Raw genomic sequence first — 19,938 nt, 5'->3', positions numbered from 1 at the left:
TACCTGCCCCCTTGATGGAACAGTCAGGTAGTACCACATCCCTCAACCTCCATATCCACCGGAAGAGACAGGCAAACCAAACAGTTTGTACATCTATTTATTTTGGAGGAACAGCTGGGGACTTGGGTGAGAGGACTGTTGTGGGAAAAGAAACAAAGCAGGGCAAAGGGGTATCCTTGAGGTGGGAACAGACAGGAGGAACGATGTCAGACTGAGGACTTGAAGGAAGACTGCAGAGAATTCTAGAGAGGGAGAGTGGGAAGGGGCAGAGTGGAAATAGAGGGGTGTTGAGGGGCATCAATCAAAAGGCAGATAGGGCTGGGGTCTAGTAACTGCCGCTGAGGGTGGCAGGGAGGGCTGCTCAGGGGAGGCTGGACTGTGTCCCGACTGTCCCTAGGTGGAAATCAGGAGGACGGCTGGAGATTGGCAGGATTGTACTCCTGAGGTCTCTACAGAAGTTTTAAGGACTATATAGTATTCTGTTCTGAGGGCTATTGCAGAAATTCTGGAAGCAGCATCGAGAGAATATCCAGAAGCCAAACACTGGAGAGGCGCGGGTGTATGAGCAGTCACTCATCTGTTCCTTGCTGCGGCAGTCACTCATCATGGTCTCAAAACCACTGTCTGGGGACGGACAGCAGCAATCAGTGGCATGGAGGTCCCAAGCAAAGCCCTGAGCCCTCACATCCCCTCATGCTACAGGGACTGACCATCACTGACCCCACATCCCACCCTGGATCCCAAAAAGGCAGATCCCCGGAACTGGACAGGGTCAGGGAATGCCAGGGAGTCACCAGCCGTGAACTCTGTGGACGTTTCCCACGGTAGGTTGGTGGGAAAGAGCTATTCAAAACACAGTGACAGGGACTTCCCTTGTGATCCAGTGGTCAAGACTCTGAGATCCTAATGCAGAGGCCCTGGGTTTGATCCCTGGTCAGGGAACTAGATCCCGCATGCTGCAACTGAAAGATCCCACTAAGCAACTAAGATCCCGTGAAGCAACTAAGACCTGGTGCACCTTAAATAAATAAATGTTTTTTTTTTAAAAAATTTCTCTGGGAGAGTAAAGAGGAAGACAGCAAAAGACCAAACTCTGGTGAACGTGAACTGTTAAGGCTCCAGAAGAAAAAGGCAAGACTCAGTGAAGGAGGCTGAGAAGAAGCAGTGGAAGATGTAGCAGAAGAATGGTGCTGGCAGGAACAACCGCTGACAGATGGGGAGAAGGCAGCCCAAGGAAAGGCCAGTGGATCTGGTGAACTCCAGGCCTGCAAGGCTGGGTGTTATAAGGAGGGTGAGCCAAGAAGGGAAGAGGAATGGAAGTAGCGATGTGGAGTAGCTCTAAAGGGAAGAGGAGAGAGAGGGAGTAATAGAACAGTATCTTAGAGTTGTGGGAACCAGTTGGGGTGCAGCTTAGAAGGCTGGGAGGGACAGTTGGGGAATGGACTGGGCCCAAGATGAAAGGAAGAGGCAGCTTACTGTTCTTTATGAACAGAGTCATGCAGCTGCTGCCCTTTGGGGCAAGGCAGGTGTCAGATCCCAGAAGGCATCCCAACTCCTTGGTCTCGAAGAGGCATCGATAGCAGCTTAGGTATTTGTTTAAATATTTCTGTTTAAAAGGTTCTTCATCATATATCTCAGACTCACCTGGAATACAGAAAAGCACTGACCCCAAACCCACCTAATTCCCAGACTGGTCAACCCCACTGTTCCCTCCTACCTCCCCACTCAGAAAACCATAAAATCACCAATTCTTGAAAACCATCAGGCTTAATCTAACATCAGAAGCTTTAGTTATCATAAAAAGTCTCCACTCTCTACTCTCATACCTCCTGAAATGAGGAACTCATTCATTCAACATGCATTTGAAGGGCTAACATGCTTAGCACTCTGCAAGCCTCTAAATTTAAAGGTTAGGCCAAAGCAGTTCATTCCAACTTTTGGCATCCCTGTTAAGACAGTGCTTCCTCTTTGACTTGGTTTCACTGTCCCTCACCCAACCCCCAGACTCTCTTTTGAATATGCTTTCTTAATCTGTAATGTTCAGAGTGACAACCTCAGAGTGTATCATCACAAGACAGGAAGAATCTCTGCTTTCTGTAGCCAGGAGACTTCAAACAGCTGAGGGCCACATTCTTTGGTGGTCCTCTCACTCAACAGACTCATGAAACTCATGAAACACCAAAGCCCTCCCCAACTACATTATACTCATCTCCCTCCTCCTCTGGTCCCGGGCCCAGATCACATGTTACTGAGCCCCAAAACCCACTTTCAGATCCAGCAGAGCACTTGGTATGAGGCAGATGCTGAGCACACTTTGAATCTGGTTTCTGTGTAGATGGTGCTTTGCAGCCAAGTGGAGTTATTAGGCTGAACTTAGCCTTGTTCTACGCTGTGTATCCTGAGGCTGTTATCTGGCACGTTCCCCCAACCCTCCCCATTCTGTATTGCCCTCAGATTCGAAGAGATTCCCCTTAGTATCTCCATTCAGTTTATTGCAGTTGAATGAGACAGCCTTGGGGTAGTCACCAGAAATCTCCCTCAGAGTGAATATCAGTCTGTTATCAGTCCCCAAGCATTATCCCACCAAGCCCACCCATCTCATCTTTCCTCCTGCCTGGGTTTACCTGAATGTCCTTGGTATATGTACTCAGACACTTGGTATCGGGGTTTCTGTATCCAGCAGGTTAGGAAACCCTTCTGACCCCATTGAACCACTTACCAAACAAGCTCATCGTGACCAGCACTATTAAGAGGACTATGTACAGGGTTTGAAGGGTGCTCAGATTCTGGCTACCTGCATGGCCTGCCATAATATACATGACTGCCCACCAGCCTCCAGTTTGGCCTTATATTGGCAGAAGAGAAGTGGGCAAAGAGGAAGCGGGGAGGCAACATCCTTTTGGAGTGGAAATCAATGCTAGAATCTACAGCCAAGGGACAGAGTGTCCTCACCCACGGCCCTTCTGGGGTCTAACATCCTGGTTTGGAAACAAGGACCCAACAGTGGAGGAAGGAGAGGGGAAACTTCTTTCATACTAATTCAACAGACATTCGTTGATCACTGCATCAGGTATTGGGGATACAATACTGCACAAAGTCCCAACCCTCACAGAGCACAGTCTAGAGTAGGAGACAAGTCAACAATGATGGGGGAAGGGGAAGAGTGTTTCTGGGGGAATGTGGGCAGTGGAAAGCACTGACAAAGAGATTTCAGCAGGAGAGTACAAGATCAGATTTCTGTTTGTAAAAGATTTCTGAGGCGGGGGAACCAGTTAGGAAGCTATTCCTGAGTCCAGTCACAAGATGGCGGCCTGGTCTAGCAGAAGAGAGGGAAGCCGAGAAGTGAATGACTCTGAGCAGCATTTAGAAGGAAGACTGGACAGATTTGGACTTAGACTGAATGTTAGGTGAGGAAGCGGGGATAGGCTTGCAAAAGGGGATGACTGTGATACCATTTTGCAGGATGGGGAAGACGTGTCAGCAATCCAAAAGCGAGGACACCTGAGTCGCGAGTAACCCTACTCCGTCCAGTAGGGGTTCCAGAAAACCAGAGCCTTTCCTTACGCCACCCGCCCCCCCCCCCGCCTTTTCCGGTCCCGCCTCAGTTCAACCGCAGGTCAGTGGGTCTGATCTCCGGCGCCCACCGGCTCTGGCGCTGTGAGCTCGCTCTCCGCGCCTGGCTGCACCTCAGAGCTTTTGGGAAGACGCGAGGACGGCCCCCAGCCCAAGCTCAGCTCTTGGCCAGGCGGCTGGAGAGAAACCTGAGAAGGTCGCGCGCTTCGTGGGGACCCAGGCATCCTGCCCTGATGTGTGTGTTTGTGTGTGCACTGTGTGTGTGTGTACTGTGTGTACTTAGTCGCTCAGTCGTGTCCGACTCTTGGCGACCCCATGGACTGTACTGTAGCCCTCCAGGCTCCTCGGTCTATGGGGATTCTCCAGGCAAGAATATTGAAGTGGGTTGCCATGCCCTCCTCCAGGGGATCTTCCCAGCCCAGGGATCGAACCCAGATCTCGAACCCAGGTCTCGCGCATTGCAGGCGAATTCTTTACCGACCACCAGGGAAGCCTGCCCTGGCGGACCACCTAAGTACTACGCGGCTTCCCCGGAAGGTGGCACTGTGGTGGCAACATCCCTCCCACACCCGGATGCTGCTCCAGGCGCCCCATACGCTTCCTCCGCTGGGGGGGACCTCCTGGGCTCACCTCGCCTGCTCCGTCGGAATCTGGCCAGATCAGTCTCTGTGAGAGACTCAGGTTTTTAGCTTTAAGGGTCGGGTGGGCTACGGAAAGTCCTCAGCTTCCAAGAACGCTCCCCCTGCACCAGCTTCCGGTCTGAAGGTTTTGGGCCGGGCCCAGCCCGAGGGTTCCCTGCTGTGGTGCCAGATTATCCAAGAATCACCCGGTCTTGGGGTGCTGATGAGAAGGCTAGGACGAAAGGATGGAGACACACCAAGAAAGGCGGACGCGAAAGAAAAAGTACGAGAAAAACACACACCACTGCGTTCACCCGAAGAGCCTTGGCATGATAAAAATAGAATTTAGAATTATTTTAGAGAAAAGTCAGAGTAATGGCGAACTGGGAAGGAGCACCTGGCACCGATATAAATGTTGAATGAGTGACAAAAAGAGACAGCGGGGGCTGTTTTCGAAGCAAAAAGGGCAAAGGGGAAGCAGAAGAGAATTGCACAGCACCCTTTGACTCCGTCTCTTGAATAAAAGCGCAACGAGAAGGCATATTAGCGGGGCTGAGGTTGGGCTCCCTGAAGGGGTCGTCCTGAGCGGTCCAGGAAGACTTGCGGTGAAGTTAAGCGACCGTGGACTCAGAGGGTCTGGAAAGGGCCTTCTTCAGGGGGCGTGGCCTTAGGCGCATTGTTTCGTTTTGCTTCTCGCGGTTCACGAGACTGGACGCGGCTTCTGCGCGCGCAGAGCCTCCAGAGTTCGTTGTCACGGTGACGGGCCCTTTGGAGGCTTTTCCCGGGTGAAGAGGCGGGGCATTGCGATAGTCGCCTTGGTGACCGCAGTAGCTGAAGAAATCCACGCTGAGGGCCCCCCCCCCCCGGGACTAACGGTATCTGAGGGTAAGCAACCGAATTACCAAACAAATCAGGTCGGGCCTTAGGACTGAATGCTGCAATTAGGGGACAATAAATCGGGGTGAACAAGGGGCGGAGCTGTAGATGATTGGGCCAGACGAAAGCCAGGTTCTGTTACGGGAGTGGCCGCGACACCGCGGTCTAGAAAGGAACTAGTAAAGGCATCTTTAATCCGAATAGAAATGAAAGAAAAAAAATGAATGACTGGGTTCCTGCGGGAGCTGGAAAGGCTTGCTAATTGGATGAATGGATGGATACCTGGCTATCCCGACACTTGGGCTCCCCACTCTCTGGAGCCTTACACCCTCGGGGGCCTCATTCATTTGTGACAGTACAGGAAACACATGCCCCTCCCGGGGACACGGAGCAAACCGTCAGCCCAAATAGGCAACTGAGAGCGCGAGTCCAGCCCCTCACACTGGGAGCAGCTAGGGTGGATTCTGGGCCAATGAGACGGTAAGATAAAGGACTCAGCCCAGGGCCCATCCCTTCTTCTCATGTTTCCTGTCCGTTTGCTAGCTCTCCTTTTCCCCAGCCACCATCCCCTCTCCCAGTTTGCCCAACAACTCTGGGATGCCTGGGTGTTCAGGCCTCAATTAGTGCCCGCTACAGCAAGAGCCAGAGCCCCAGCAGGAATGGTGTCTGCATCTCAGCTGGTCTTCTCCTGAGACTGCTAGAACCCTGATAAATAGGGTGAAGAGTGGACGGGGAGTTGCTCCCACCCTGGGGTAGAGGGGTGGTTCTGAAAACACAGCTGCTGTAAGCCTTGTCAGATGGGAAGTCATCTAAAAGGGTAGACTGAGACTTCTTGGGTGGTGTGGTCAGGAATTCAAATGCTGAACCTCACCTCTCCCCACTCACTTCAGATATCCAAGGACCCCTCATGGCATACCTACTGTTCTCTATAGAAAGTGCAGGAAGAAGGGGGAGGGGCAGTGGTGGTAGAGGCTGGTCGACAGAATCCCTAATGGCCTTGGCCAGGAGGAAGGAGTACTTTGTCTCTAGGGTGTGAGAGGTGGGGCCCCCTATTTGCATTTAAGGAGGTTCCCTTGGCTGAACAAAGACTTGGTTTCCAGAGGACTAATGTGACCTAATGGATCTGGAAGGCCAGGTTCAGAATCACGCGGCTGGTCGCACAGCTTCACATTTCACCCTGTTTGCTCCCTAGGACAGGACAGAGGGGAGGAGTGCCAGTATCAGGTCTCCAGTATTGACTAAAGGTGGAGCGTTGTGGAGCTGCAGCCAGTCTCTTCTAACCCCAAATAGCAGACATCGTGTCACCTGACAAGTCTCAGATCACTCCTTCCAGTGGAGCCTCAGTGTGTTTCCCTTGAAGGAGCCGCTGAGCTGGTTGGGGCAGACAGCCTCTGCCCCTGGGATTGCAGGGGAGCTTTGTGCATTGAGGTTGGAGGAGACACTGAAGTTAGACGGTATCCTGAACCTCACAATATAGTTGCCCACCTTAAGTATCTTGTTCAAAATGGTGGGCCCAGGGTGGTAAACCTAGGGATATTTCACCTGGAAAAGAGGTTTCCAAGGGAAGAAGGTGGCCAGGCAACAAAGTGATGGGTGGGAGAGGGACTCATTCTGTTCCACAAGGTCCGAGGAATGCAAATAGAATGGAAGAAATGGCAACCTACTCCAGTATTCTTGCCTGGAGAACCCTATGGACAGAGGAGCCTGGTGGGCTATAGCCCGTGGGGTGACAAAGAGTCAGACACGATTGAGCGACTAATACTACAGGGAACCAATAGTGTTTCCTGGTTCAAACCAAGAATATTCTAACAGCTGTCCAAAAAGGCGAAGTATGGCTCTGGGAAGACCTGAGTCCTTGGCACCTTGTCCTCAGTCCCTGGCAGGGCCTGTGTTTGTTGAATTGCAAAAAGGGTGTGAGGAGAGAGACTTGACATGGTGAGGAGGCTGTGCAGGGTTTGCTGCATACGACATGGGGAACAAGCCATTCCTCACTCCCCATAGAAAGAGCAAGAGCTAAGCAAGAAAAACTGGAGGTACTGATGCTGGAACCATGCAGGCTAGACCCTGAAATTGGTAGAATTGCTGAGTAGGTGTAAGTCAGGTGCTAGGAATTACACAACAGAGCTCATGAACTACGAGCATTGGAGGCCACTGTGGTCTCCCGGGGTGGTTGTATGCAGGAAGATCTAGGCAGGCACCAGGGAGGCTGCACAGTGGTGATGGTATTAGGCATGCCAGGGAAAGGTGAGGGTTGGGGACCCATAGCACAAGGACAACTCAGGTTGGGGGCTGAATCCCTGGGACAACAGCAGAGACGGTGAGGGTTAAATTGGCTGCCTGAAGTGGGGTTTCTCAAAGCCCAGTCATTTGGAGCTTCAGCTCTTCTCCACTCCCAACCCTGGCTTCCTGGATACTGGGAAGTCACAAAATTAGCCAGCCGGTATAAAAAATACTTTTATTAATTATTAGGAATAATTCATTCATTTAATGCAGGGTGTGTGCTGGGGAAGGTTAGGTACTGCTGAATGGATGAGGGGAAACGTGCAAGAGGAACGGTGAGAAGGGGGGTGGTCCCCCTGCTTGCCACAAACTCTAAACAGCAAAATAAACACAGAGATTCACAAACAGGGTCCTTCCTCATGTCTCCATCCATCCGTTCTTCCAGAATGAGTCCCAGGGTGGTCCCTAGAGGTGCCAGGGCATCTGGAAGTTCTGGGCTGGGAGTGGGGTGCAGTGTGTGGCTTCAAAGTTATTCAGATGCTTCTGAGCCTGAGGGGAGAAGGTGGGACAGGTGGGCTGCAGAGCACAGACACCTTCTGAACCAACTACCCACTTTAAAGAAGCTGCTCCTTCCAATGCTTACAGGGTACCCCTGTCCCCAAGCCCCACTTGCGCCCCTGACCATTCAGGCACCTTCTTCCTGCCTCCCACGCCTTAGCTCACCAGAAACAAAGCCAGCTGCCGTCTTCCATCTGCACTCATGTCCTCCCCTGCATAGAGAAGGTGCTCAAACACAGGCCACCAATCTGGGTATTCACCCTCTTCCTGGGCTCTTCCCAACCCCTTCTGCCCCAGCACTCCTTACCCACGCTCCAGGGGAATTCAGGCCCATGTTCTGCCTGGTAGGAACGGAGGACGGACAGGCACCAGTCCTCCTCCACCTCCCACCGGCTGTAAATCGAGGCTGGTCATGGAGAGAGATGAGTGCCCATCAGCATCCCGGTCTTGCCAAGCCCCCAACCAAAGCCCTCAGCAGATCCCCTTTCACCTTCCTCCAGCTGTGAGGAGGCCTCCAGCCACTGCCTCACCACTCGAAGACCCTCCTCTGCCATCACCCGGGGATACCTATGGAGGAGCACCGGAACAGGAGGTCAGGACCCAGTCTTCTTCACTCCTCATCCCCAAACCTCCCCCTCTCCCCGCACTGATGTCAGTACAAACATGTATGTGTGTGCACACACACCCTGGTTCTCACCGATGCTGCAGGAGTTTCAGCAGGAGGTCATTGCCTCGGTTAGACATGACATCCTCAGGAACCCTGGGGGGAGAAGAGTGGACACTGGAGGGACTGGAGGTTGGGGAGGCGGGGTCTGGATGCCTGGGTTTCTGGTGGGCATTGTTTGGGGTGGGGGGCAGCTTCCTGGCTGTCTCTGGGATCCAGGAGGGCAGAAGTTCCCAGGCACTCACGTGGTGGTGATGATCTCATCTCTGGTTCTGCGGATCAGCAGCACAGGGCCCTGGTACCTTCAGAGGACAGCACAGTGGGGAGGGAGACCTCAGAGCGGGGACAGGTGACAACTGGCCACCTCACCCCCACACTGGCTGTGTTTTTTTTTCAGGCTTTGCTAGGAGATCCCTGCTGTGCCAGGCATGAACCGACTAGCTGCCAGATCATGAGAAGGTCCAGGGTCCCAGGGAAGCCGGGAGGGGTTGGGGGGTGGTGGGAGGGTCCCTCGGGGGACATGGGGCAGTGGCTTATGCTTGTACTTTGGTACTGATTTCAGCATTTGAACACCCAGCAGCATCTCTACAGGGGATGAGGTGGGGGAAGGGTGTTAGATGCTAGACACTGGCCGGCCCTCACCTGCACAGCTGCTCTGCATTGTTTAGATTGAGATGCTGCCTCACAGTCCTGGTCACCAGGCCCCCTAACGTGAGATAAACGTGAAAGGACAGCAGAGACAAAGCTCCTGCACAACACAAAGGTCCCCAATGTCCGTGGAGATAGAAAACGGAGGTTCCCAGACAGGGGAGTCCCCCTGCTTCTCCACAATGTGGTGGCCTACTCCCCACCCACACAGAGGGGAGCCATCTCCAGTGAGAACGTCTCCCACGTCCAGCCCACCTCTTCCCTCAGGGGAAGGCCTGGGAGCTGCACTCACTCCAGCTGTCTGGCATGACTTTCAAGGCCAAGGGCACCAGGTCATCAAAGGAGGCATCCAGGATCACGGCACTAATGTCCGGGTAGGACATGGCTGCCCACGTAGCTGGTACCAGGAAAGGAAAGAAGGAGTGAGGACCAAGGGGCTCCTGCCCACCCCCACCCCTACCCTCATCCCCCTGACCCTACAGGCCCACCCCATCCTCCCTACTAAGTTAGCTCCAGGTCTCGCCTTAACCCCTTGCTTCACTCGGCCAGGGCACTGTCCAAAGAGAACGAACTGCACTGAAGACAATACCAGAGGAAACATTCACTCCTTGATCTCCCCACCCCAGGACCCAGGTTCTACTTTTAATCATCAGGCACAAGGGTGGAAGGAAATGTGAAGTGTTCTCAAATATGATAGCTTCTTCCAGACCCACTCAGAGAGCCCACCTATTCTCTCCTCTACCCCACTCCCGAGGGAACACAGAGATGGCCTGAGTGCGCCTACAGTAGCAGGGTAGGAAGGAGGTGGGTACCAGTGAAGCCGCCGATGGACCAGGCATAGAGAATGATATCCTGGGGTTGAAAGCCCAGGCGGTGGATGGCAAACTGGACCACCACATCCATGGCATTGGCCTCATTCTGTGGGAATGGCACCCCCTGCAGGAAGAAGGGCAAAGGTTCAGCACAAAAGACCACCTACCCACCACCCCCACCCTCCCAGCATGGACCCTTCCTGCAGCTACACTGCAATAGACAGCGAAGATGGAACTGCAGCTCTGAACAGACAATTCAGAGAGCTATCATCTTACTTAATGGAATAGACTTCTGTCAGTGGCATTAAAAATAAATAATAGGGCCATGAGAGGGGCTGTTCTGTCTAGAAACCAGTCATTTACAACAAGATCCACTATCTCCCCTCCTGCCAAACCCCCAATGTAAGAGGAGGAGGCTTATAGCTCCCCTCCCTTGGCATCCAGGTCACAGGTGAGTGGGAGGGCCTACAGAAATATAGACCCCTTTCCCTGACTCCAGTGGCTGACCACAGGGAGACAGACTATAATTCAGGAAAAAGAGATTTCAGAGAAGGTCTCACCGTGCTTCCAGCAAAGCCTGGATGATTCCAGCCCAGGACTGAATATCCAGCTGTAACACAGAGGGAGGAAGGGCTGGGACCTCACAGCCTATGACCTCTGGCCACTCTCTGCTCCTAGCTCTGGGGGAAGGAGCAGAAGGACACTGGAACTCTTAACACCTAACTCAGAGGCAAATAACTCCAAGCCTTCCCAGAATGGGAAGATGACAAAAAGGTTCTGATACGGCAGAAGGGAGAGAGATGTGACTACTGAGGCATGGGAACAGAACCAAGAGCGTAATAGGGTAAAGGACACAGCCCAAGGGGAGGGATATAAAGTTAGCAAAGCAAATGGGTAGTAGGCTTTTCCCGAAAGCAAGGGTCTCAAACCTCACTCAGAGAAGGTGGTTAGGCCCTGAGAGGCCCTATCCATGTGGGGAGGTGGGGACATTCCATCCCAAGGGGCAGAGATAAGAGGACTGAGCCACGGGCCTACCTTCCAGAGGTGTGGAGACGCAGCCCACCTCATAGAAACCCGCGTTCCCCTCACAGCAGATCACCTAGAAAGGGAGCAGGAAGAAGCCCAGTTGAGACTGAAAATCCCACTACTGGCCGGGAGGGCAGCTGTGGGGGCCCTGCACATGGTAAGCGCTAAGAGGCAACTATTACGATGATGTCTTTTTGGTCCCTGCATGTTAACTCCTTCATCCATTTCCCTCTTACAGGGATTTCCTACACCAAGAGGTTGGTAGGGAGGAGGTAGGAGCTGGGATTATCCCCACTGGGCTTCCTTAGGGCTGCAGCAGACCCCACCACTTCCACTGCCCTCCCCACGCTCTACCTTTGGGCTCCCTGTGCCCGCTCACCAGCTTCTGTCCATGGGGCTCAGCTGTCCCTCGTCGGTCCACAAACATGGTGTCAATTTCATTGCCATCACAGGCCAGCAGCTTTGCCCGGCGCCCACGACACTGAGTGGAGGAGATGGATTGGCCAAGTTGGAAGGGCAGGAGGCCACATTCATGGGTTGGGGAAGAAGGGCTGTGGGAGTGGGTGGTTCATGGGTAAGGGGGCCTTACCTCTTCCACCAGTCGGGCCTGGCCCTGCAGCAGCACAGGCATGAGGGCCTTCTGGAGCAGGTACACAGAGCCCGGATACAGCATCCGGCGCCCCAGGGTGTGTGCTACTAGGTAGCTGTGGGGGACACAGGGTTAATGAACCTCAAACAAGGCGGAGTCCAGGGACCATCCCAGCCCTAGCACTCATAGACTGCGGTCTGCTTCACCTCTGACCCTCACAGTTTCGTTTTTCCTTTTCTAGGACTTAAGGAACCAATATATGTACCAATTTTTCAAACATCTTTTGTTTGGTTTTTGGCTGTGCCATGTGGCTTGCAGGATCTTCCTTCCCCGACCAGAGATTGAACCCATGCCCTCAGCAGAGAAAGTGTGGAGTCCTAACCACTGGACTGGCAGAGAACTCCCTTCTCTAACTATTTTTACTGCAACCTTTTAAAGATACTTTATATTGTGATCTAGGACACACATATGCACATATTAATCTTGAAAGTTTTATGAGATAATACTTTGTATATATGACAAGTAAAAGCAAAGTAATTAACAATTATGATTCTGTTAATGTATTTATTAAAAATCTCCAAATAAATAATACTGTTTATTACAATATGCCCGGTTATCTGCCATGTAGTAGGTGCCGAGAGCCTAACACAGGATACTCTGGGCTTAATAAATATTTCTTGAACAAAAGCACTAATTTAGACACATCAGATGTGGTAGGTGCCACTCCTTAAAAAGATAGTTAACAATGTCCAGTCAATCCCAAAGGAGGATCTGTCCCCAGAAAACACTACAAACCTGTCCAGCATCCCCCCTCAACATCTCAAACTTGGCTCGTCCCTCTGATCAATCAGCACGTGGTCCACAACCCACCACCAAGTCTACCTGCTTCCTTGGTATCTTCCAACCTGCCTCCTAGCCCCCAGCAACAGAAAACTCCCACAGTGGCCCCGCCACTGGAAGATCCGGGTGGTCACTGTGGTTACTTGGGCTTTACCTCATGCTCTCAGGCATCCAGGCAGGGAAGAAGCCCTTCAGAGTATGTTAAATCTCACCAACTCTATGAGGCAGGCTGTTCACAGATGCAGAGGCTGGAACTGCCTTACAATGGAAAAACCAAGCAGCAGGGGGGCCAGGCTAGGGCCACAGCTGCCAAAAGACCCTGCGGCAGCCAAGGCCGTGCATCCCCTCCCCACCCACAACCTCATCCTTCCCCCTCAGTCTCGCTGAAAGAGCTGTTGTGTCAGACACAACTGTGTTAATATCCCAGCTCTTCAGGCACCACCTGGGAGGCTGTGGATCTCTCTGAACCTCTTGTTTTTCACACACACACAATGAGATATCCATGGCACCAGGCCCAATAAATGACAGTCATCCTCCAGTGGAGCACCCTGTCCTGGAGCCTGCACCCCATGTTCCCTCCACCTCAGCTCGCCTCTCCTCCCTGCCTTCCTACCTGGTGATCTGACAAGGCAGCTTCTTGACTCGGTTGAGGAAGGTGTCGGCCGTCCCCCGGTGCAGGGGCTCTGGGCGGAGCAGGGCCACACCCCGGCGGGAAGGGCCCCCCCAGGACTCCTTCCTGAGGAATGGAAAGATGCAGGGGAGCATGGGGTGAGGAGCAGCAAGCTGGACGTCTGAGGTCCACAGGATGGTGGGGTCTAGGAATGAGGAGACGGCGCTGGAAGGCAGGCAGTGGACCCCAGGTGGGGCTGGAGGTGGGGGACAGGTCAGAGCAGGGAGGCAGCGAAATAACTGGGGCCTCACCGGCTGCTGGGTTCTTCCCAGTGGAAGTCGACTGGCCAGCTCCTGAAGTCGAAGTTGTAGTTGGCGAGCTGTCTCTGTGGTGGGCAGAGAGATATGGGGGATGATATGGGGAGTCGGAGCGGGGGGGCCCACCTACCCACCCTGGACACTCCCACCACCTAGAGGACTGGCCCCCAAACATCATGGGGGGACATGCAGAAGTTAGCACCCTCTGGCTCGCAGATGGAAAATTATGCCAGGACCAGCAAAATCAGGAAAGAGAGGATGCCCTATTACAATATCAAGACTGGCCTGTCTGCCCTCCTCCAGAAGAGGAGCCGAAGACTCTTCACTTTTCTAAAATCTAAGGCTGACTCACCTCCAGCAGGGGTGGCTGGAGGGGCTGGTGCTTCTGAGGGAGAAGGTGGGGGGCCTGTTGGCTGGTCATTGCTCCCTTCCCTACCTGGGTCCTTCACACGATGCTGACTTGAAGGATTGAAATGTCTGTCCCAAGGTTGGGTGAGAGGGAAGGGAAGTCGTACACACAGGAGCCCCTCTGCACCTGGGCCACCATCTGAATCAAGCTCTCTCTGACTGGTCCATCCTCCTGGCCACCTCCCTTCCCTCAGCTCCTGCAGCCAGCCACAGGTCCCCCAGACCCTCTGTGCCTCCATTCACTCCACTGATCAGTCCACGTGCTTTTCGAGGGCAGCAGGAGCTGTGCTGTATTCCTTCCACTCTGCTGTATTTCCTCCCCCGCCCCCAGAGCTCCCAGCACTCTATTTTGAGAATAGTTTTTTTATTTTCTGTCACAGACCATTTTTTTTTTTTTGACATTTTCAAAAATAACTAGACTGAGAGAGAGCAATAGAAACATTTTACAAAAATGTAAATGGTGAAACAAAACAAAATGCAGGGAAGCAAATTTCAGGCGAGCTCTGTTCAGGCCTGGACCCAAACACAGGCTGAGTCACTTCCTCGCTCGGTGACTCTGCCTGGGTCTTGTAACCTCTCTTTGCCTCTGTTTCCTCAGACATATAAAGAAGGGTAATAATGCCACCTCCCGCGGTGGTTGTGAGGATTAGAAAGGGTGTGTGCAAAAGGCGTGGTGGAACATCCTTACAAAGCTCCATAAGTGGTGGTGTGGAGCAACCAGTAATCTGACAATGGTGGTCAGAGCTGTTTGATCCCAGAGACCCCTTTGTAACAGGAAAAGCTTTATAGGGCCCTGAAGCCCCTTCTCAAAGATAATCACACGCCAGCACTGGCTGGGCTGGCACAGCCCCAATGACACTCTGCCCTAGCCTTTCTCCCCCGGCACCATGCTGTGCTCTTGAGCACAAGGATGGACATACCTGTCTGTCTTGTCCCATCCCTGAACCAAACTAGTACAGTGTTCAGCGCACACAAAAAATAAACAAACATTTGGGAGAACGAGCTGTTGTGATAGAGAGAAAACCCCCTTCTAGGAAATGCTGTGGAATGTTTCCACGTCTAGACAATTCTGCAGATGGAGGGTAGAGGATTGCTCTAGTGGAATATTCCATCAGAAGTGGGGAGGGAAATTTCCCTGGGCGGACAGTTTACTTGTGGAGGGGAGAAGGGGTCCAGCCATGTACAAGCAAACGCCCAGTGAGGTGGGTGCGGAAACACATCTGCCTGCTTGGGCGAAGCTGGCCGGTGACTCGGGCGACAGCTGAGCCTCTCACCTTGTTTTCTGCGGAGTGGTTCCTATGTGTTGCCTCTAAAATGGTGATGAACTGCCGGTACTGGGGGTTGGTCCAGCGGCCAATGCCTGGTGGAGAGAGGATAGGAAACCATATTAGGAAAACTGGGAAGCAAGATGGGAGGGTTTCAGGAAGAGAATCAGAGATGGGCAAAGAGAAGTGAGAGAACAGAGGGCCCTGGATCTGGGGAAACAGGTGACCTGAGCCGACTCCCTTCCTCCATATTCCAGCCACTGGCATTCTTCCCCTCCCTAACTTCTCCAGTTGGTTTCTTCCTAGACTATGGACCTTCCACCCTTCAGGAAGTTCATTCTTCCCAGTCTTAAAACACTTGTCACTTGCCCTCAGGCTTTACCCTTGCTAACACTGGGTTTTTCTCCTTGTCCCTCTACCCTTCTCCAATGCTACCTTTCTGTCTCTTTCCTACAAATTCTAACTCCATGCATCTGGCTTCACAGCTCTTATTCCATAATTACCTCCTCACTACATCCAAGTCCCCTTCCTCTGTCTTCATTCTCTTTTAACTGTGCCTCTCAGCATTCTTCCTGTCTGTCCAGATTCCTTTCTCCTGTTTCCTGGGTCCATCTTTGCCTCCTTTCAATTCCTGGGCTCCTCCTCCCTGCCTCCCTTCCCCTTCCCTCCCTGATTCGAAGGCCATTCTCAACACTGAGCTCTTTTTTCTCTTTGCTCAGCCCCTCATAAATCGTATCTGCTCTCCCTTCACTGCTGGGGAGTCTCAACTGCCTTCTCTGCCTCTCCTGACCCGACAGGTGTCAGACATGGGACAGACAGGGGAGAGACAGCAGGAAACCAGACACACAGGTCCTGGTGCTCAGAGAGGTGGCATTTTGGTTGGGAGTGGGGTGGGGCTGGAGAGAGACAATAAATGAGTAAACAAGAAAAATTAAGAGAGGGATAAAGGCTATAAAGAAAATAAATGCAGAAGGAACTAGAATGCTATGTATAATCAAGGAGAGCGCCCCCAAACAATACTGAGAATGAAAAGAGCTGAAGAATGATTTGGATGGAATGATGTCATTTGTGCTAAAAATGTAAACTGCACCCCTCCAAATGCTATATATTGTTTATACTTGTCATTTTGCACAGATTCTAAAATGCAGATTATTTTTTTCACATTTGAAAACTCTGCAATTGATATGCATTTACAATTCACAGCAGTTTAGATGTGACGGAATGAGGTCGGTATTTTGTAAAAGTATAAAAATATAAACCAGGAAAAAGAAAAACCCACACCAGATGACAATGGTTACTTCTGGGGCTGGGGAAGATTCCAACAGGAACGCCAACTCTGTAATGCTTTAGCACTGGGTTGGCCAAAAAATTCGTTCAGGCTTTTCCACTCGTACAGAAAAGCCTGAATGAACTTTTTGGCCAATCCTGTATTTTATGGACAAAAGGTATTTGAAGCAATAAGCGCAAAAAACAAGCATTTTAGTTCTGATATTTTGTTTTCTGGACTTCTCTGTACTTAATTTCTCCCCTCAATGAAAAATAAATAAAATTGAAAATTAAGACAAAACTGAGGAGTGGGAGCAACTTTTAGATAGGCAGGACAGGCCTCTCTGGGGAGGGAGCTCAGCCCTGTGGAAATCAGGAGGCGGAATGGGTAGAAGGTCCTCACCCCAGACTGGACCCAAAGGCAGCCTCCCAGCTCATGACCCCATCACTCCCTTCTTAGGCATCCCCCTCACCCAGTTTTCATCCTGTGTAGCTGCCAGAGGGCAATGGATAGGCTTATCTCTTTTCATTTTTTAAATGTGAGATAATAACGTATTTACATAAAGTATACATTCAGTTTAAAGTACAAACATTCCTGGGCTGATCACCAGGGTCAAGAAAGAGAATAAAGCCACCTCCCACCAGGGGTCCTCCCCAGCCTGTTGCTCCCCTTCCCAGGTAATCACTCTCCCAACTTTTGACTTTTAAGACAATCATGCTTGTGTTTCTCTTTAGTGTTGTGCCACTTATTTATGCATCCCTTGGAACTTTATATAAATGGAAACATAGTGCATAAATTATTTGGCGGTCACCGTTACTTCTGTGAGATTCATCTGTGTAGCTGAGTGTAATCAGTTTGTTCGGTGCCTTGCTCTCTGGTGCTCTGTGGTAGGACTCGACTCTCTAACGTATTTATCCATCCTGCCATGTGGGGTCATGGAGTCCAGTTTAGGATTATTACAAACATACATGGATATGTATGGAACTGTTGGAGGGTATATGCAGCTTTTCTAGATAATAACAAACCTTTTTGCTAAGTATTTGTTCATACTTATGACTCAAGCCCTTTAAGGAAAAGATCATGTCTTGACTACTGATTAATTCCCCTCAGGGCCTAGCACCAAACGGTATTTGCAGAAGGTATTTAATGAATATCCACCCAATGATGGACAGATCCAAACCAGGCTCCCTCTCTACCTACCTCGGAGGCAGGCCACTCCTGCCAGCAGTAGAAGCAGTGTCCCAGCATAGTGAGAAAATGGCACCACTTTGGACAAACTCAAGTAACCTGGGAGGGGAGAAGGATTATGTGAAAAGCTTTTCCCACTGCCCCCCAGCCCCTCTTCCAAGTTCAGTCCCAACCTCCCCACCACACCCTCTTTGAGGGACAGCAGGCCCTCAGAGGGAGAAGGTGCCTGATGGAAGAGGGAAGCCAAGCCATCCTCATCACAGGTCCCATTTCCTCATTGGGGAATCGGCTCAGCTGCCAACGATCTGCCCATTTCCTGTCCCACCACCTTTGAAATCACACTGACCTTTCCTGTACAGGTAGAAGAAGGCGAAGGGAGAGGAGTAGTAAGAGATGGACCAGAAGACTGAAGCCTGCAGCAGAGAGACAGGGACAAGCAATCAATACACACACACACACACACAAACACACACACACACAGGTCTGCCATTACCAGGCCTAGGCTCTGAGCAAAGTGAATAACCTGAGGGATATCACATCAAGTACCTATTCTGTGCATGACACCAGGCACACAGTAGGTGCTCAATTATTTGCTGAAAGATGGTGTGTCAGAGCATTAACAGAAGCTGGGAAAACTAGGCACAGCTTCTATTTTCTTCCTCTCATCATCTCTGGACATAATTTCATCACATGTAAAGACCAGTCTCTTTCCACTCAAGGTAATCAAGCCTTTTCAATCAGCCCTGTTCAGGACAGTCCCTGGCCCGGTCCCTAAGAGATGTACCAATGTCACCAAAGGAACCTTGCCAGAGAGAACAGCTGTCTCTGCAGCCAAAGAGGTTAGTTGCCAGGGAGGACAGGTCACTGGAGACTGCAGGACTCAGCACCTGCAGATGGTCCCAAAAGTAAACACGGTTTCCCCACGGTTCAGGCTGCCCCAGAGAAAGCCGTGCATAGGCCAGAGGGGAGTACCAAGTATGCACACTGGAGAGCTGTCTTTGTGTATGTGTGTTGGAGATGCCTGCTGCAGAGCCCAGAGCATTCCCCACCCCCCAGGAGCACTGCCTTCTCCCAGGATGGGAAGGAGAAGGGTCAAGAGGGCAATTGGGTCTGAAAAGATGCAGTAGTTCCAGATGCCAAGGCAGACATACCAGTGCCAGGATGCTGTCGGCATGTTTCTCGAGGGCACGGGGCTGATAGTACGTATCCTGCCAAAACAGATGGCCGAATTAAGGACCCTGCTCCTTGACAAGGCCTCCATCATCCCTTCTGGAAGCCCTGATGTGTGTTCTGCAACACTCTAGTCCTAGCCCCCAAAGTCATCTCTCCTGGGACGTCTCTGCTTCCCCTCTTCCCCACCCTGACTCATAACCTGATCTCCCACTCCAGATCCTGAGAACAAACACAGGGGGCTGGACTTGGAAGCAAAAATGAAAGCAGCTTTGGCTGGCTTTTGCTCCTTTTCCACAACCCAGTTCAAATGGGTTGTGGGCGGATGGGGATCTGGGGTTAGGGAAGAAACGACACCATGACAACTTTAAGAGGGAAAGAAAAGCATCGGCAGAGCAGATTCATTAAGGAAGAGAATGTCGCTGGGGGTGGGCAGTTTGTAGAGTACAATGAACATAATTTGAGACTACCGATAAAAAGGAAGAGCGCATTTAGGGGCACTGCCTACCACCTCACCGGCTTTCATAAACACAATGATCCTGAGGTCTCTAAGGCAGACTAGGGGTGGGGTGGGGGAGACCGGATATATGATATGTTGCAGAAGTCATTTTGAAATTCAAGGCCAGGGGAGATAAACGGAACCGGGTGAGGCACGGGGTACGAGGAAATTGAGAGTTTGATGGCAAAATCATCCAGCTCCGGAATCCGAGCGGGGTCTCTTCCAGGACTTAAGAGTCAACTGGGAACGGCATGAACGACGACGGGCAGGGTGAGGGGTCGCGAGAGGAAAAAGCTAGGAATGGCAGTCGGAATGAGAAAGCACTGGCAAACAGCAGTAAAGCAGGCGGTCAGTCCACAGGCGTGACTTTAACCCAGGAAGCACAAAGAGCACAGACTTTGCGGACAACTGACTTGACAAGCAGGCTCCCCCGATTTCCAATAATGGGTGCTTCTGGGGAGCAAAGGCCGCAAAGGGGTTTGGGCCGTGCTATGTTTTTAACCAGGGGAGAATCGACTCACCCAGGAGCTGGAGTGCGGGTTAGTGACTGAAGTTGGAGTCCCTGGGACGGTGGACGGGGCCCTTTCAGAGTCCCTTTCCCGGTAGATTTTGTAGAGCCGGGGGCCTAGGACGCAGCTCAGCAGCTTCGCCATGGCCCGGGCCAGGGCCGCTGCTCTTCCAGCAGCAGGTCCCCCTGGCGGCCCCGCCCTCCCAGGGCCTCTAAGGTGTTGCGTGCCCTTGACGTCAGCACGTACCGGCTCCGCCTCGCGCCGAGTTGAGACAGTTTC

At 51.9% G+C, this 19,938-nt stretch overlaps 2 protein-coding genes and 1 long non-coding RNA gene across 6 annotated transcripts; 1 reads left to right on the top strand and 2 right to left on the bottom strand.

Annotated features, from left to right (window-relative positions):
• Positions 1–81: 81 nt before the first annotated feature.
• Positions 82–2,732, bottom strand: LY6G5C (lymphocyte antigen 6 family member G5C). The gene is made up of 3 exons (XM_081524272.1): positions 2,720–2,732; positions 1,477–1,644; positions 82–624 (listed from the first exon to the last, which is right to left on the bottom strand). Exons 1-3 carry the CDS (start codon positions 2,730–2,732, stop codon positions 461–463), a joined length of 345 nt encoding a protein of 114 aa, XP_081380398.1. The 3' UTR covers positions 82–460.
• A 2,234-nt stretch (positions 2,733–4,966) lies between these two features.
• On the top strand, positions 4,967–10,305 carry LOC145518346 (uncharacterized). Its single transcript, XR_014062833.1, has 5 exons — positions 4,967–5,078; positions 8,348–8,439; positions 8,909–8,970; positions 9,427–9,581; positions 9,709–10,305. It is a non-coding gene; the product is annotated as an uncharacterized LOC145518346 (long non-coding RNA).
• On the bottom strand, positions 7,513–19,863 carry ABHD16A (abhydrolase domain containing 16A, phospholipase). 4 transcript variants are annotated; one of them, XM_081522485.1, is made up of 20 exons: positions 19,672–19,863; positions 18,633–18,689; positions 17,828–17,894; positions 17,494–17,580; positions 15,036–15,121; positions 13,348–13,421; positions 13,040–13,162; positions 11,587–11,701; positions 11,377–11,478; positions 11,007–11,070; positions 10,532–10,581; positions 9,972–10,095; positions 9,452–9,556; positions 9,154–9,259; positions 8,757–8,813; positions 8,545–8,607; positions 8,338–8,414; positions 8,155–8,253; positions 8,013–8,059; positions 7,513–7,838 (listed from the first exon to the last, which is right to left on the bottom strand). In XM_081522485.1, exons 1-20 carry the CDS (start codon positions 19,801–19,803, stop codon positions 7,755–7,757), a joined length of 1,719 nt encoding a protein of 572 aa, XP_081378611.1. In that variant the 5' UTR covers positions 19,804–19,863; the 3' UTR covers positions 7,513–7,754. The 4 variants fall into 4 exon arrangements, with proteins under 4 accessions (XP_081378611.1, XP_081378612.1, XP_081378613.1 ...); XM_081522486.1 differs by having other exon boundaries at positions 8,545–8,628; positions 9,154–9,217; XM_081522487.1 differs by having other exon boundaries at positions 9,154–9,217.
• Positions 19,864–19,938: the final 75 nt, after the last annotated feature.

Source organism: Giraffa tippelskirchi, chromosome 8 (assembly GCF_054371585.1).
Source record: "Giraffa tippelskirchi isolate mGirTip1 chromosome 8, T2T-mGirTip1v1.2.pri, whole genome shotgun sequence".
NCBI classification, from domain to species: Eukaryota; Metazoa; Chordata; class Mammalia; order Artiodactyla; family Giraffidae; genus Giraffa; species Giraffa tippelskirchi.
Note: the sequence above shows the minus strand (reverse complement) of the source record. Positions and strands in the feature narration are given on the sequence as shown.